The 15,523-nt window shown below is 40.7% G+C and overlaps 1 protein-coding gene across 1 annotated transcript in view; it reads right to left on the bottom strand.

Annotated features, from left to right (window-relative positions):
- LOC126365493 (carnitine O-palmitoyltransferase 1, liver isoform-like) overlaps positions 1-15,523 on the bottom strand; it is a 135,260-nt gene that overhangs the window by 38,895 nt on the left and 80,842 nt on the right. Inside the window, exons 4-5 of the mRNA XM_050008150.1 lie at positions 7,566-7,703; positions 1,035-1,171 (exon numbers count right to left, since the gene is read on the bottom strand). Of these exons, the coding sequence (XP_049864107.1) occupies positions 1,035-1,171; positions 7,566-7,685 (257 nt within the window). The 5' untranslated portion in view covers positions 7,686-7,703. The remainder of the gene's footprint in view (positions 1-1,034; positions 1,172-7,565; positions 7,704-15,523) is intronic.

Here is a 15,523-nt window from a genome sequence, read left to right as displayed (position 1 = left end):
TTATATACTCGAGGCTGAGTCTGGACGCGTATTGCACAGAGCGAACGAGTAGGTAAAACACTGTCCTATTAATGGATTAAACGTAGATGTTTACAGGCAAAGTGTGTTGTCTTCGGAAGTTAAATTAACTCTGGGATATGATATTCAATCAAAGCACGATGTAATTTATGCTATTAAACAACACTAACTAGGCTTATCTGCATAGGGCCATTAACCTTTTATGCTTCCAGATAAGGTGAATACATTGGCTCCAGGTTACTACGATCTGAAAAATTATGATTATGATTGATTATATTGTAAATTATTTAAAGAGCTGAAAAATGTCGAAAAACGTAGAATGTGTGTGTGTGTTTGTGTCTTTCATTAATAATGAAGCTTGCGTACTTACACTTCTTTGCAAAGAGTCCAAAAAATTCTGTTCCATACTTTTTTGAACAAGGCCCAAAAACTTTAGATCGACTTTTTTTTAACATGGAGCACAATTTAGGTTTTTGTATGTGTGTGTGTGTGTGCGTGCGCGTGCTGAATGGACACAACTTACGCAATTCAGAGGCGAGTATCTATCAACATGCTTATTAACAATTAACTTTGACCGTGGCACCATTTTATGCAATTCAGAGGCAAATATCATTGTACTTGGCGCCGTTTTTACGCAGTTCAAATGAAGTAATTTGACAGCTATATTGTGACTGGCTGCCTCATTTTAATATCCGTGGTGACTGGATATGGGGAGGGGGCGGTGAGGGGGGCGAGAACATGAATTGCAGCGTGATAGTAGCGACCTCATTGAGTAATAACGAGACTGACACGAAGGGTGTAACCTGTGTCTCATGGATAAGGCACTGAGCTGCTAACGTGACGTCACAAATGTAAACGAATTGGCCCAGAGTCTCCATGTATACATACTGTCTATTATCAGGAAAGGATGTATGTAACTTATATTCTCGCTGAATTTATTTTATTATAGCATCAGCACATGTTCCAATAATGTAACATGCCACGACGCTTAACCGCTACGGATATGTAGGCATTACCTTTCAATATGAGTGACTGCTCCATCAACCATCTGTGGTATTACTCCAACATCTGACATGTACAACGCGACGGTGACGGCACAGGCAGCTACAGCACTTCTTAAGGAAAAGGGATAAATCCTGCACTTCAGGTTGTTCTGGAAATCAGACAAAAAACGAAGTTGTGAAAAATATCAATTGGAAGTTTATTTATCAATTATAAATTTGAGATATTTCAAACAACGATCATACTTCCTTCAGCTCAAACTTCTAGTTCCAGGCAATAAATGAAAATAAAAATATAACTATCACACCACTGTTACATCATCGTATAAACATAAGAAAAAAAAGTTGAATTCTCGAGCATGCAATGACATCTATAAGAAAAGCGATATTTTTAACTGTTAAGTTTTTCGTATGTGCTTACTGTTTCGATCTGCTTTATTAAAATAAGCACTTTGTAATTTCCAAACACTACCTAAGGCCACTAACGATATAGTATTGAAATCAAATAGCAGATATTTCAGTAAATGGTGGTTTTGTGCATTGGTTTCCTGAAATGCGAAAGAACTGTTAACATTGTAGTTATGCCTGGAAATGCACGCATTTTCTGGTTAACATTCCACAATGCTCCATTTTATACTCCCTGAACATCATAAGGCTTGAGGTACCAGAGAGAATATTCCGACATAACCGTACAAGCCAGTGCGAGTGGCTCATGGTCTCATGGTTGTGTTCCACGTAAATGTCTTTTGCTGCAACCACTGCGAAGGTCTGAAACAAGAGGTATCAGTTTTCTCGGCTGCTTTCACGGTGGAGCGAAGTCGATTGATGTTTATGCGCTTCCATGCTTAACAGCATCAGGTATTTACGCCTTCTGGATGATAGGTAAGCACACGCTCAACGGTGATAGATACCTTAGTAAAAACTTGTTCTTTCAACCTTTGCAGCCGTTTCATAAGATATAATAACTTTCATCTAGCAACATTACCTGGAGTTAACCCTTACCGAGCCTGCAACCGCTCTGACGCAGATTGAGTAAGCATGACAACAAACGCGTCACTTTTCCTGTTTTGCTGGCTCCCTACCTGCTCGCCAGCCTTTTTAGTCGTAGCGATAAGTAGTCCGTTAAGAGAACAGGTTTGGTATCGCTCTTGCCCAGCATCAACGTAGACGCATTAAAAAAGGTCTAAATGAAAATTATCGGCCTGCGATCTGAATTCAGCCTCCGCTGCATGAGAATCCGATGTCATTACACTCAACAGCTTTTCTCGGTTATTCCAGTCTCGAAAATCTACCTTTAATTACGTCTCCGTTCACATAAAAGTTTTCGGTTGGATTCAAGATTACATCGCAGGAATATTGTCTAGTAGTCTCTTTAGCTAATTTTCTGTAGTTGTATATTCTTTTATTCACAAATGTCTTCACCGTCTTTGGTTCATAATTTTGTTATCAAATCCACTAGAGGCGATCAAGGCATTTGAGAATAATAATAATAATAATAATAACAATCCGTTTGGCTCAACGGTCTGGTGCAAGTCCTTTGACTGGACGCCAGTTCGACGACTAGTGTGTCAGTTACCTACTACAGTAATCCTACTGGGGAGAGGGCACCTACAGATAACATGGATTCAGGAGTCACGTGTTGTTCCCAATGAATCTGCACATAAATGAGATGTGGTGGCTAAGTTAAACGCAGTGCCACCGCAACACGGCATCACGCTTTACCTAACATTGGTTCGCCCACTGTTAGAGTATGCGGCCGTGGTCTGGCGGAAAGCCGCAGATGCTCACATTGTGAATCTGCAGCGGATACAGAATCGCGCCCTGAAGACTGCTATGCATCTTCCAAGGCGCTTCTCGACACGCCAACTCCACGAGGACACCGGGATCCTGCCTCTCCGAGACAGGTTCCGCGCCATCGCCAGGAAGTTCTACAAGAAGACGGGACGCTCCCGAAACCGGCTCATCCGTGGACTGGGCCAACAACCTCATCACAGGCCAACCACGCGTTGGACTGACCTGCTGAGGGATTAAGTTTTACTAATCCCTCAACAGAGTGTTTCTTTCTCTTTTTCAGGTTTACACCAGCTAGGACCAATCAACAAGAGTGGTAATATATCATCCTCTCTTTTACAGGAACCGCAGGAATGACAAATTTTGTCTAAACTGCACCACCTCGAGCCAAGGATAGGCTCGCCTTTTCAGCGTCAGCGTCAAGTTAAAGGCAGACTGATACATCCCACTGTGAGTTAACGAGCTTCCCGCTTTCATTTAAATCTATGGGAGGAAGAGTCAGCCTTCAGTACGAACCCTGTCGTCCAGGACTGTGTGCCACAAAGAGCGCGGAATCGCCTCGAGATGGGGAAATTCACAGGCGAATATTATGCTGAATGAGGCGTAAGCGCTGTAGTGTGCGAGTGAGACAGACCAGAACCTACGTCATAGGGAAATCCCGCAGAAGCCGTTTGTGGCCAGGGAGATGTAGCAGTATTAAATATGACGGACCGAAGATCGGCCGTAAAGGAAAACATATATGACAACTATTTAATCCTGTATTAATGCGGGGAATGAAGCCTGAAGACACAGTAATTTTAATCTTCCATCTTCCATAAATTTTCTTGGTGATCGCAATAAAACTTAAATATTGATCACATCTATAATAGTTTAGGATTCACTGTTAAAGTGAAATTCACAAGTTTTGCAATAAAGACATGAAGGCTAAAATCTGAACGCTTTGGTCGATCTTGACGATCGACATTTCATATAGAAGCGCATCATTAAATTGACAAAGGTTGTAAATATCAACTCTGTAACTTTATTTGTTTAAAAGATATAGTAAATTTAAATTATCTGTATTTTCAGTTAAGCATCAGATCATCATTTCCTCTTCACAAAACACAATGGACGATGACAGCATGACACCTTATTGCATCATTAGGTAATAGAATATTTGTTGTAAGATTTAGTGCATAACAGTTACTTTTGTTCTTTATTTATTTATCAGAAAGCACATTGGTGCAAGGCTACTGGCCATGGCATTCAAAGCTAGGAAGGAAATTGTATTGGTTTTATGTAAAAGAATTTAACGTTTATTATGTAATGGATATTATTGTTACTTTATTTAGAACGAGAATGTGGTCAAGCTTTGATTATTTAAATATGATAAAATATAAAATAATGTAGAATAAGCTGTAGCCAATCAGATGGACGGCTACTGGGTAGGGAACTGCACTAGTCAGTTGAGCGACAATGTTCGGCAGTGCTGGTGGAGATGCGAAAGCGGACTGTCGGTCTTTAGATAGCTAGGAAGTGAAACGACTTGGAAAATTTCGCATTGGGTGGTATTGGGGGGCTTAGTCTCTGAGCGGTAAGCAGTCGCGCGCCTGGAGTGAACCCTAACTTTTCGCGTAAATAACGAGGTGGAGTATTGGACTTGTGCAACGCGATGAGACTGTGAATGATCGAACTGTATCAAATGGATATGCGCTCGAGTGTAATAGTAGTTCTAAATACGGCTACTGCCGCTATCAGTTTGCTTTCTGAATAAACATTATTCTGACCAAATTAGCAACTCTGTGGGCTATATCATTTATGGGTCGTTAATGTAGCTCCTGATGTTATTATTACTGTTGTTATATGTTATATTCAACATACAATTTCGCAAACTTGCCATCAGCCAGACATTTTAACCAAAGGGTCACAAGTGTCTAATTTAGGGCGTGTAATGCGAAACGTGCGGTTCAACCCAAAGACGAGTTTGAGCCAAGACTATTCGACGAAGAGGAATCGCATGTGAGACCGAACATCTTGAGATGTTGGCTCGAACCACGGTACCATCGTGATTCAATCACGCGGCCTTTGTTTCCGGGCACGCGCTTTATCGATAGACTACAAGGCCAGAAATTGGTAAATAAAAGAACGCGTTTCAAATAGATTGCTTGCTTCAACCTGACGACATCAAATTTAATTGAACTTATCGTGTATTCCAGCTACTCTATCAACGTTTTTAACCTCAGTACTTCCTATCCAATCACAACTGATCGTTTCGGTTTGTAGTGCCCAGCTGTAAAAATCGTGTATCAGCATGAACACATCGTCGAGGCAAACGACTTCCCAATTCATCTGAGTTTCAAGAGCTACACTGGCTCTATGATCAACCTAGGCGATATTCTAAAGGTCGCTACAAACGGCGGCGTAAAACGTAAACTCTCAGAAAGAGCAACAAACACCCTTTTCAGTCAGTGAAATAGACTGCAAACAATGGTCGTTTTGTCTCTTCAAGGTTACCACATGTCGTGTAATTAGTGTAATTTTCCGACACTGAGAATGATTTTTTTTTTCAGACCGTTGTCACGACATTCCTTCAGTTAAACACGTAATTACGTGCACGCAAAATAAAAAACGCAGGACTCGTCATTCCTTTTCTGTGTCGTATATCATCATAACCGTATCACAATCAGGCTTAAGGAATCGCATGCATCTAAAATGTTTCTCCTTTACTGTGTTCTCATATTTCTTGCTCTCTGACATATATGCTCAGATTTGCATCGGGTCAATGAAGAATTCACCTCTTCAACATTTTTTTCTTTTTCTCACTTGTGATTTCTTCCACTAGAAACTAAATCATGTATTTCAGAACCCATCGTCTGGCATAGGTTTACAGGTATGATTTACCCATGCAAGAAATTTGCTATATTCAGCGGGACTACAACGTTTCGGCGGTTCTACATTTCATCCAGCTCGCGACAGTAATGGTTCCACCATTCTCCGTTCTCTGTACCAAAGACATTTCACTCAAAAATAAGGAAATTATAGAAATTTTTCTAGAGATACTCAGTGTCTTCCATTCATAAAATATTACTGGTTGGTTCAATATTCTGTTCATCTGGAGCCTAAACCCACTTTTCAGAGAATGTAGCTAGCGCGATTCCGAGCTTGGATCAACACACACTGACTTCTGTCCGATGTGATATGCCTGCTGTGAACAATGCTTGGAAATATCAAATTCTACGTGATGGTTATTTCATAGGCTTGTCTTCACATTTGCGGTGGCTGGGATAAACTTCTTGCACTGGATTCCACCTAGTGATGAGACGCTCTGTTTTTTTTCTTTTTTTAGTATTTCACAAACATACAAAAACTGCTCGATTGGTCTGGATGGTCTTGTTCATTAGTACCATTTCTTCCCTGGATCTAGTCAATGTCTTCAGCATATATCACTTGAGTGACGTTCCAATTTGACTGATCGAATGATCCCTGTTGAATGTTCCTTTCGTATTCGTTTCCTTGATTTTTTTGTTGCGCTTATGTCCCCTTTTCCACACATATCAGCCAGTACTTCGCTCTGATTCCGATTACAAGCTGTTCCACCTATTTAACAGTCTTATCATCCGATTACAGCTATTGCTCTTTGTGTGCATTATCGAGGTTTAAAACAGTGGCACTTATGAACGCTCCCAGAGTTTAGTGTTTGTTGATTACATTTTGATGATGAGTGAAAATACGATTTCGCACGAAGTTAACAGATCTGCAGGTTTTGGAGCCGACAAGTATTCATCTAACCTCTATGGTCTCTGCCTTAGAGGGAAACGAACTTCCTTAAATTAAATTAGTTCTCCAACGAGCGACTGTTTTTTCCGTTTCCTGTCATATCCTGCTCAAAGTTATTTGAAAAAGAAAAAGTTATTTCGTACCGAGATTTCCACAGCCCTGAGATTTTACTCCAACAAAATATTCCTACAGAACAGCATCGCATTCCTGCAGTAGAGCAAACGCTTGACAAATCAAGTATGAAACGTGTTAAAACTGCTAGACTGCATCTATCGGCGCCGTCTGCGCTTCGTGTAACGATGGCTAACACCAAATGATAATGCTAACTAGTTCAAAAAGTAATATCCTCCATCAATGGTATTTAGAAGAGGGAAACCCGATAATACCTACAGTAGACAACATTGTTGCTATTATTTGCTGTCGAGGAATGGACATCTCACAGGCGAAGTGCTGATTTATCTCAGTGGATACTGGGAAAAAGATCACCGTCACTTGGACTAAGGGATCGTCACCATAAAAGAATTTTTAAAGAGAATTAAACTATAAATCTCAAACCGAACGATATGCAAAGCATTTTAAATGCCTTCTTCCAAAGCACGGTCCTAGTTAGTGAACTACTGCGTCATCCCAATCGTTTCCTGCCGTACAGAACAGCGTCGGTACATCTCAATACAGTGTTCATAGCAGAGAAATTCCTATTATAAATTTCACCATCAGGTTCATAAAAAAGAAAAGTTGTTGTGAGGAAACGTTGGTCATTAGTGAGGATCTAAAAATGTTCTAAACGTAGAACCTTAGAAAAAGTTATTCATTGCCACAGCGCTTACATCGCATATTCATGTTGCTATTTAAGTAAATAGCAAAAAAAATTTTTTTTTCATGATCTTAGGAAATGAAATAACAGTAAATAAGGAGGCTGTTGCAAAGAAATATGTGTGTGGATACTAATAATATGATTCAGATAAATGCAAAAATCAGAGTGCAACGGCTAAGATTTACCTTCAAGATCGTGAAATGAGGTCTCCGTAAAAGATTGCTTGACGTCAGTCTTTTAATGAACTTCATGTGGTAGTCGCCCAGGAAGGTGGCAGGTGGACCCAGAGAATCAGTCGACGACATCCTGTTTCCAGTAAAAGTCTGTAAAAAAGAAAAAAACCATAAACTTATTTGCGGAATGATAACTCGCGAGCACTTATATTGACTTCTGTTATGATAATGCAAAAGTTTCCCTCGAAGTCATTAGAGTTCTGATACATATGATTAGGAAACTTTCATGTTTTATCGAAAAAGCTGTAATAGCTGCGTTGTAGAAGCTATCAGTATTATCGGACAATATTGCGGTTTTCAGTTGAGCTGCAACTAAAGTAAGAGTACGGACAAAATAGTCTACAACATGAGTACCTAGTATTGCGGCTGCTCTGTAGTGAAACCATATTAGGGATTCTCCTTTAGTAGCTAAATACTGCTAATCAGTGAAAACTAAAATTTGTGTTGATAAATTAATTATTATATATCAAGTAAACCATGATACTTTTAGGAAAATGGTTGGCTGTTCAAACACAAGCTCATTTTCGTTGCGAAACAGTTCTAAGAAACCGCGCTTGAGAAGGGGTGAGAAGAAGAGAAGGAAGGGGAACTATTGGTGACTTTCGTAAAGAGAAAAAAAGCAAAAAGATTAGATACAAAAAACTGACTCTCAGTTCTCTTTCAACAGTCAACTGCATTTTTTTTTCAATATTTATTATAAAATTTTAGCTGTAAAGTAAAGAAAGCCAAGATATGTTTTTATAGCAAAAAAAAATGTGTTTTATGAATGGGTAAATGAATACCGCTCAATAATGTTACATGAAAGAAATGTTAATGTCACAGTTAGGTTATGACTCAATAGTAAAAACTTTTCGATACTGTTACCAAATGTAAAACTATTTATTTTACAAGCGAAAGAATTACAAAATAAGATTCAGAATCTCAGACAAAAGATAGTGATATTATTGTCTGTCTGCCTTTTCCTCTGTGCACTGAAAGCCACATTGTGGTGTTCGGCGCAGAGTACTCATTTCTTCTACCGCTATCGTTGGCCCATTTCCTCTTCTGGTCGTGAATTGTGTCAATAGTTTCTCTCTAACAAAGATATCGTTCGGTAGTTTTGGTACTGTAGATAAATGTAGTAAATAGTAAGATTACCACTGAGTGAGGCAGGAACGGGAGCTGACGACTTCTCCTTGTTATTTATCTGTTGGTTTCTTTTTCACATAATTAGAACCGCAAATCGTTCAATCCAGGCTACTGTGTATCTTATATCGTTACAAAATGAAAATTGCATTTTACAAGTAATGAAAAATTAGAAGCTTGCGTAGCTTCCTAGCTTTTATGTAACAAAAAAACAATTAATTTTGATGCAAGTACAGTTTACATGCACAAATAGAAAAAATCTATATAATTAGTGTGAAACTACGTGGAACAAAAATTTTCCGTAGATTACGCGGTGCATCATATATCCATACTCAGTATCTAGACGGTTCATCGCTTCCGGTTTCTAGGAGAATCTAGTTAAACACTGATCGCATACGCAGATAAAGCAATCGAAATGTGGTAACGCATCTTAAGGCCAAAACTAGAATTGGAATTTATAATAAATAGTCTGTGGCGCAAATGTTGCCATTTGTAGTAGGTCTGTCCCGTATAATATCTATTTATACACATTGCAGTAATGTTGAGCTCTTATGCACGAAGTAACTATCAGACCAAAAACTTGATTGTGCTTCAAAAACATAGAAATCTTCATATATTCTAACTCTTCGTTAATAGTCGTTTATATACAAGGTCCACAGCCGCTATAAATTTCTTAAGCGAAGTCATTTTCCCAATTAGGTTGTTTTTATTTTACAAATAATCGCTTTGTTTCGAGCTTTAGTTATTATTTCAAAAATGAAAACAGCCTAGGCAAGAAAATGACTTGCCTCTAGTAATTTTTCATCGACTGCAAAATTCAGTTCATAGGTTTGAATCTGCAAAGCTACATAACTTGAAAACGATTCCACTGAGGAAATACTTTGCTCTTTTAAATACTACATTGGCTATTAAAATTGCATAACCATGAAAGTGATATGCAACGAAAGTCAAATTGGCATTAAGTGTACTACATTTTTTATATGCGCGTGATCAGCATTTCAGTTTCCAATTTGAAGAGTTGATCCACACATGGAGCACCCTTGTCTTCTTCATGACAATACCAGACCACACTTGACAGCTGTGATATCTGCAAAACACTGATGTCTTAGTGGCCTCTAGAGGCTGCAGTTCACTAATCCAAGACACTGCAGCTCGCGTTGGTCGGGATCCGCGACTGCTGTTCGGATATGGAATCGGTGGGTTGAGAGGAACGGCATTGAACGCCATTCAGTATGAGAAGGACCCCGATTGACTAGGGCCGGAGAGGGCAGAAGTATTGTCGCTAGGACTCACAGGAAAAAAAAAACGTAAATTAGTTACAAAATTCGGCGTGCATTCACTTTATACAGATATTCAGATTTAGGTTATGACATATTCGATATGCCTACCATCCTTGCCCTTTGCGATGATGTGGCACAGACAAATAGCGAAATTCTGCATTATCCGCTGTAGTGTCGGAACATCGATGCTGTGGATGACCTCCTGAATGGCTGTTTTCAGCTCAGCAATGGTTTTGGGGTTATTGCTGTATACCTCGTCTTTAATATAGCCCCACAAAAAGGAGTCTCATGTGTTCAGACCCGGAGAATATGGAGGCCAATCGAGGCCCAAGCCAGTGGCCTCTGCGTACCCCAGAGCCAGAATGCCCTCCTTATAGGGCTCCTCCATGACGCCAAACACTGTATTTCTTCGCTGGAGTAGAGCTCCATCTTGCATGAACCACATCTGGTCGAAATCAGGGTCATTTTAGATAATGAGGGTGAATTCATCCTCCGAATCCTTCACATACTATTTGGTAGTCACTGTGCCATCAAGGAATATCGCACCGATTATTCCGTGACTGGACCGGCCGCGGTGGTCTCGCGGTTCTAGGCGCGCAGTCCGGAACCGTGCGACTGCTACGGTCGCAGGTTCGAATCCTGCCTCGGGCATGGATGTGTGCGATGTCCTTAGGTTAGTTAGGTTTAAGTAGTTCAAAGTTCTAGGGGACTAATGACCACAGCAGTTGAGTCCCATAGTGCTCAGAGCCATTTGAACCATTTTATTCCGTGACTGGACGTTGCACGCCACGCAGTCACCTGTTGAGGGTGGAGAGACTTGTCGATCGCGAAATGCGCATTCTCAGTCTCCCAAATGCGCCAATTTGGCTTGTTGGCGAGCCCATCCAAATGAAAATGGGCTTCGTGGCTAAACCAAACCATACACGCACATAGTAATTTCCATCATGCCCTGCGGCCAGCCGTGCAGCTTGAACATCCTAAGGCGCACCGCTCAGAAGTTATGACGACTTTATTTCATGTATTTCAATAATTGTCACCCTTTAACTTCAGCAAATGTGTTCGTTTTCAGCAAGACAAGCGAACACGCGATCAGCGCTGTAATGTCTGGTAAGCCACAGACCTTCAGCACGGGTCATGGTGGCCCTTGACGAGGCAGCAGAGAGACAGCGGCTTCGGTGGGGTGTTGAGTGCCAATACTCGACGCAGAAGTGGCACCAAGCCAACTTTTCAGACGACTCCTGTTTCTGCGTGCAGCGTCACGACGGACGTGCCCGCTTGTGTATGTGTGTGTGTGTGTGTTTGTGTGTCTGTGTTTGTGTGTGTGAAGGCTCCGACAAGCACCGAGGCTGTCGAATTTGAATTTTTCATTGCAGTGGGGGTCCTACACTTGGCGTCTTGGTGTGAGATGCTACTGCGTGCACAATACAGTCACCGTTGGCTTTCATGCCGGGTAATTCGGACAGCAACCCTAACATTTCTGGCGTGTTAAGGCCGGCGCTCCGCCCTGTCTTCGAGGTCTTTGTGACGTTATCTTTCAACAAGATAACGTAGAGCGTTACGTAAGCGCCTCTGTCTTGACCTACCTCAATGTAGAGGGTGTTCGACGCTTGACCTGGCCAGCACGTTGTCCAGGTCTCTCATCTGGTCGTGTGTTGCAGAGACACTGACGCACCACCACTTGCCAGGCAGTGGCACAGAGTTGAAGCGGCATCGACTTGTATACCCATATCTTTCATCCAGTCTCATTTCCTACTGGGTTAGACCCATTGTTGTGATCAGAAGTTGCAGTATTCTTTACTATAACTGACCTCCAGTACACCCCACATGACCTACAAATTTAATCACCTATTCTTTTTTGTACTATTTTGTATACTCACAATTAGTAAAATTTCGTTCTTTTCTATCCTTTCGGGTCGGGCAGTTTAGTTTTAATGGCAAGGAGCGAGCAATTTCTCGACTTTACATGAATGACTCCACTACTGCGGAAGAAATGTTTAAACAAGTAACTAAATATCAATACTGTATTTTATCTCATTACAATTTATTTGTAGGTTCATGTTGTTGTTGTTGTGGTCTTCAGTCCTGAGACTGGTTTGATGCAGCTCTCCATGCTATTCTATCCGGTGCAAGCTTCTTCATCTCCCAGTACCTACTGCAACCTACATCCTTCTGAATCTGTTTAGCGTATTCATCTCTTGGTCTCCCTCTACGATTTTTACCTTCCATGCTGCTCTCCAATACTAAATTGTAGATCCCTCGATGTCTCAGAACATGTCCTACCAACCGATCCCTTCTTCTAGTCTTAGTTATCTGATCAACCCATCTAATCTTCAGCATTCTTCTGTAGCAACACAATTCGAAAGCTTCTATTCTCTTCTTGTCTAAACTATTTATCGTCCACGTTCCACTTCCATACATGGCTACACTCCATACAAATACTTTCAGAAACGACTTCCTGACACTTAAATAAATACTCGATGTTAAAAAATTTCTCTCCTTAAGAAACGCTTTCCTTGCCATTGCCAGTCTATATTTTATATCCTCTCTACTTCGACCGTCATCAGTTATTTTGCTCCCCAAATAGCAAAACTCTTTTACTACTTTAAGTTTCTCATTTACTAATCTAATTCCTCAGCATCACCCGACTTAATTCGACTATATTCCATTATTCCCGTTTTGCTTTTGTTAATGTTCATCTTATACCCTCCTTTCAAGACATTATCCATTCCGTTCAACTGCTCTTCCAAGTACTTTTCTGCCTCTGACAGAATTACAATGTCATCGGCGAACCTCAAAGTTTTTTTTTTTTCTTCACCATGGATTTTAATACCTACTCCGAACTTTTCTTTTGTTTCCTTTGCTGCTTGCTCAATATACAGATTGAATAACATCGGGGAGTGGCCACAACCCTGTCTCACTCCCCTCCCAACCACTGCTTCCCTTTCATACCCCTCGACTCTTATAACTGCCATCTGGATTCTGTACAAATTGTAAATAGCCTTTCGCTCTCTGTATTGTACCCCTGCCACCTTCAGAACTTGAAAGAGAGTATTCCAATCGACATTGTCAAAAGCTTTCTCTAAGTCTACAAATGCTAGAAATGTAGGTTTCCCTTTCCGTAATCTTTCTTCTAAGGTAAGTCGTAGGATCAGTATTGCCTCAGGTGTTCCAACATTTCTACGGAATCCAAACTGATCCTCCCCGAGGTCGGCTTCTATCAGTTTTTCCATTCGTCTGTAATGAATTCGTGTTGGTATTTGGCAAGCAGTGACTTATTAAACTGATAGTTCGGTAATTTTCACATCTGTCAGCACCTGCTTTCTTTGGGACTGGGATTATTATACTCTTCTTGAAGTCTGAGGGTATTTCGCCTGTCTCATACATCTTGCTCACGAGCTGGTAGAGTTTTGTCAGGACTAGCTCTCCCAAGGTTGTCAGTAGTTCTAATGGAATTTTGTCTACTCCCGGGACCTTGTTTTGACTCAGGTCTTTCAGTGCTCTGTCAAACTCTTCACGCAATATCATATCTCCCATTTCATCTTCATCTACATCCTCTTCCATTTCCATAATATTGTCCTCAAGTACATCGCCCATCTATATACTCCTTCCACCTTTCTGCTTTCCCTTCTTTGCTTAGAACTGGGTTTCCATCTGAGCTCTTGATATTCATGTAAGTGGTTCTCTTTTCTCCAAAGGTCTCTTTAATTTTCCTGTAGGCAGTATGTATCTTACCCCTAGTGAGATAAACCTCTACATCCTTACATTTGTCCTCTAGCTATCCCTGCTTAGCCATTTTGCACTTCCTGTCATCTCATTTTCGAGACGTTTGTATTCCTTTTTGCCTGCTTCATTTACTGTATTTTTATATTTTCTCCTTTCATCAATTCAATTCAGTATTTCTTCTGTTACCCAAGGATTTCTACTAGCCCTCGTCTTTTTACCTATTTGATCCTGCCTTCACTATTTCATCCCTCAAAGCTACCCATTCTTCTTCTACTGTATTTTTTTCCCCCATTCCTGTCAATTGTTCCCTTATGCTCTTCCTGAAACTCTGTACCATCTCTGGTTTAGTCAGTTTATCCAGGTCCCATCTCCTTAAATTCTCACCTTTTTGCAGTTTCTTCAGTTTTAATCTACAGTTTATAACCAATAGCTTTTGCTCAGAGTCCACATCTGCCTCTGGAAATGTCTTACAATTTAAAACCTGGTTCCTAAATCTCTGTCTTACCGTTATATAATCTATCTGATACCTTTTAGTATCTCCAGGGTTCTTCCATGTGTTCAACCTTCTTTTTTGATTCTTAAACCAAGTATTAGCTATAATTAAGTTATGCTCTGCGCAAAATTCTACCAGGCGGCTTCCTCTTTCATTTATTTCCCCCAATCCATATTCACCTACTATGTTTCCTTCTCTCCCTTTTCCTACTGATGAATTACAGTCACCCATGACTATTAAATTTTCGTCTCCCTTCACTACCTGAATAATTTCTTTCATCTCATAATACATTTCATCAGTTTCTTCGTCATCTGCAGAGCTAGATGGCATATAAACTTGTACTACTGTAATAGATGTGGGCTTCGTGTCTATCATGGCCACAATAATGCGTTCACTATACTGTTTGTAGTAGCTTACTCGTACACCTATTTTTTTATTCATTATTAAACCCACTCCTGCATTACCCCTTTTTGATCTTGTATTTATGACCCTGTATTCACCTGACCAAAAGTCTTGTTCCTCCTGCCACCGAACTTCACTAATTCCCACTATATCTAACTTTAACCTATCCATTTCCCGTTTTAAATTTTTTAACCTACCTGCCCGATTAAGGGATCTGACATTCCACGCTCCGATCCGTAGAATGCCAGTTTTCTTTCTGTTGATAACGACGTCCTCCTGAGTAGTCCCCGCCCGGAGATCCGAATGGGGGACTATTTTACCTCCGGAATATTTTACCCAAGAGGACGCCATCATCATTGAATCATACAGTAAAGCTTCATGCCCTCGGGAAAAATTATGGCTGTAGTTTTCCTTGCTTTCAGCCGTTCGCAGTACCAGAACAGCAAGGCCATTTTGGTTAATGTTACAAGGCCAGATCAGTCAATCATCCAGACTGTTGCCCCTGCAACTACTGAAAAGGCTGCTGCCCCTCTTCAGGAACCATACGTTTGTCTGGCCTCTCAACAGATACCCCTCCGTTGTGGTTGCACGTACGGTACGGCTATCGGTATCGTTGAGGCACGCAAGCCTCCCCACCGGCAAGTTCCATGGTTCATGGGCGGGGGGAGGGGGGGGGGGGGTAGGTTCATTCGTTTAACTATTTTAAATCCTACAGTATGCACCTCACTATCAAACATAATACGACTCTGGATCGTTCACTTTACGCAGCTAGATATGCAGTTCTGTAACACTTCTCATGTTAACAATCATATACTTAAAGCTGCGTTTACCATGTTCCATGTAATGGACGATAGTGCCTTACGATAACCACGATGTAGTCATTTTCT

The sequence above is a fragment of the Schistocerca gregaria genome, chromosome 1 (assembly GCF_023897955.1).
Source record: "Schistocerca gregaria isolate iqSchGreg1 chromosome 1, iqSchGreg1.2, whole genome shotgun sequence".
NCBI classification, from domain to species: domain Eukaryota; kingdom Metazoa; phylum Arthropoda; class Insecta; order Orthoptera; family Acrididae; genus Schistocerca; species Schistocerca gregaria.
Note: the sequence above shows the minus strand (reverse complement) of the source record. Positions and strands in the feature narration are given on the sequence as shown.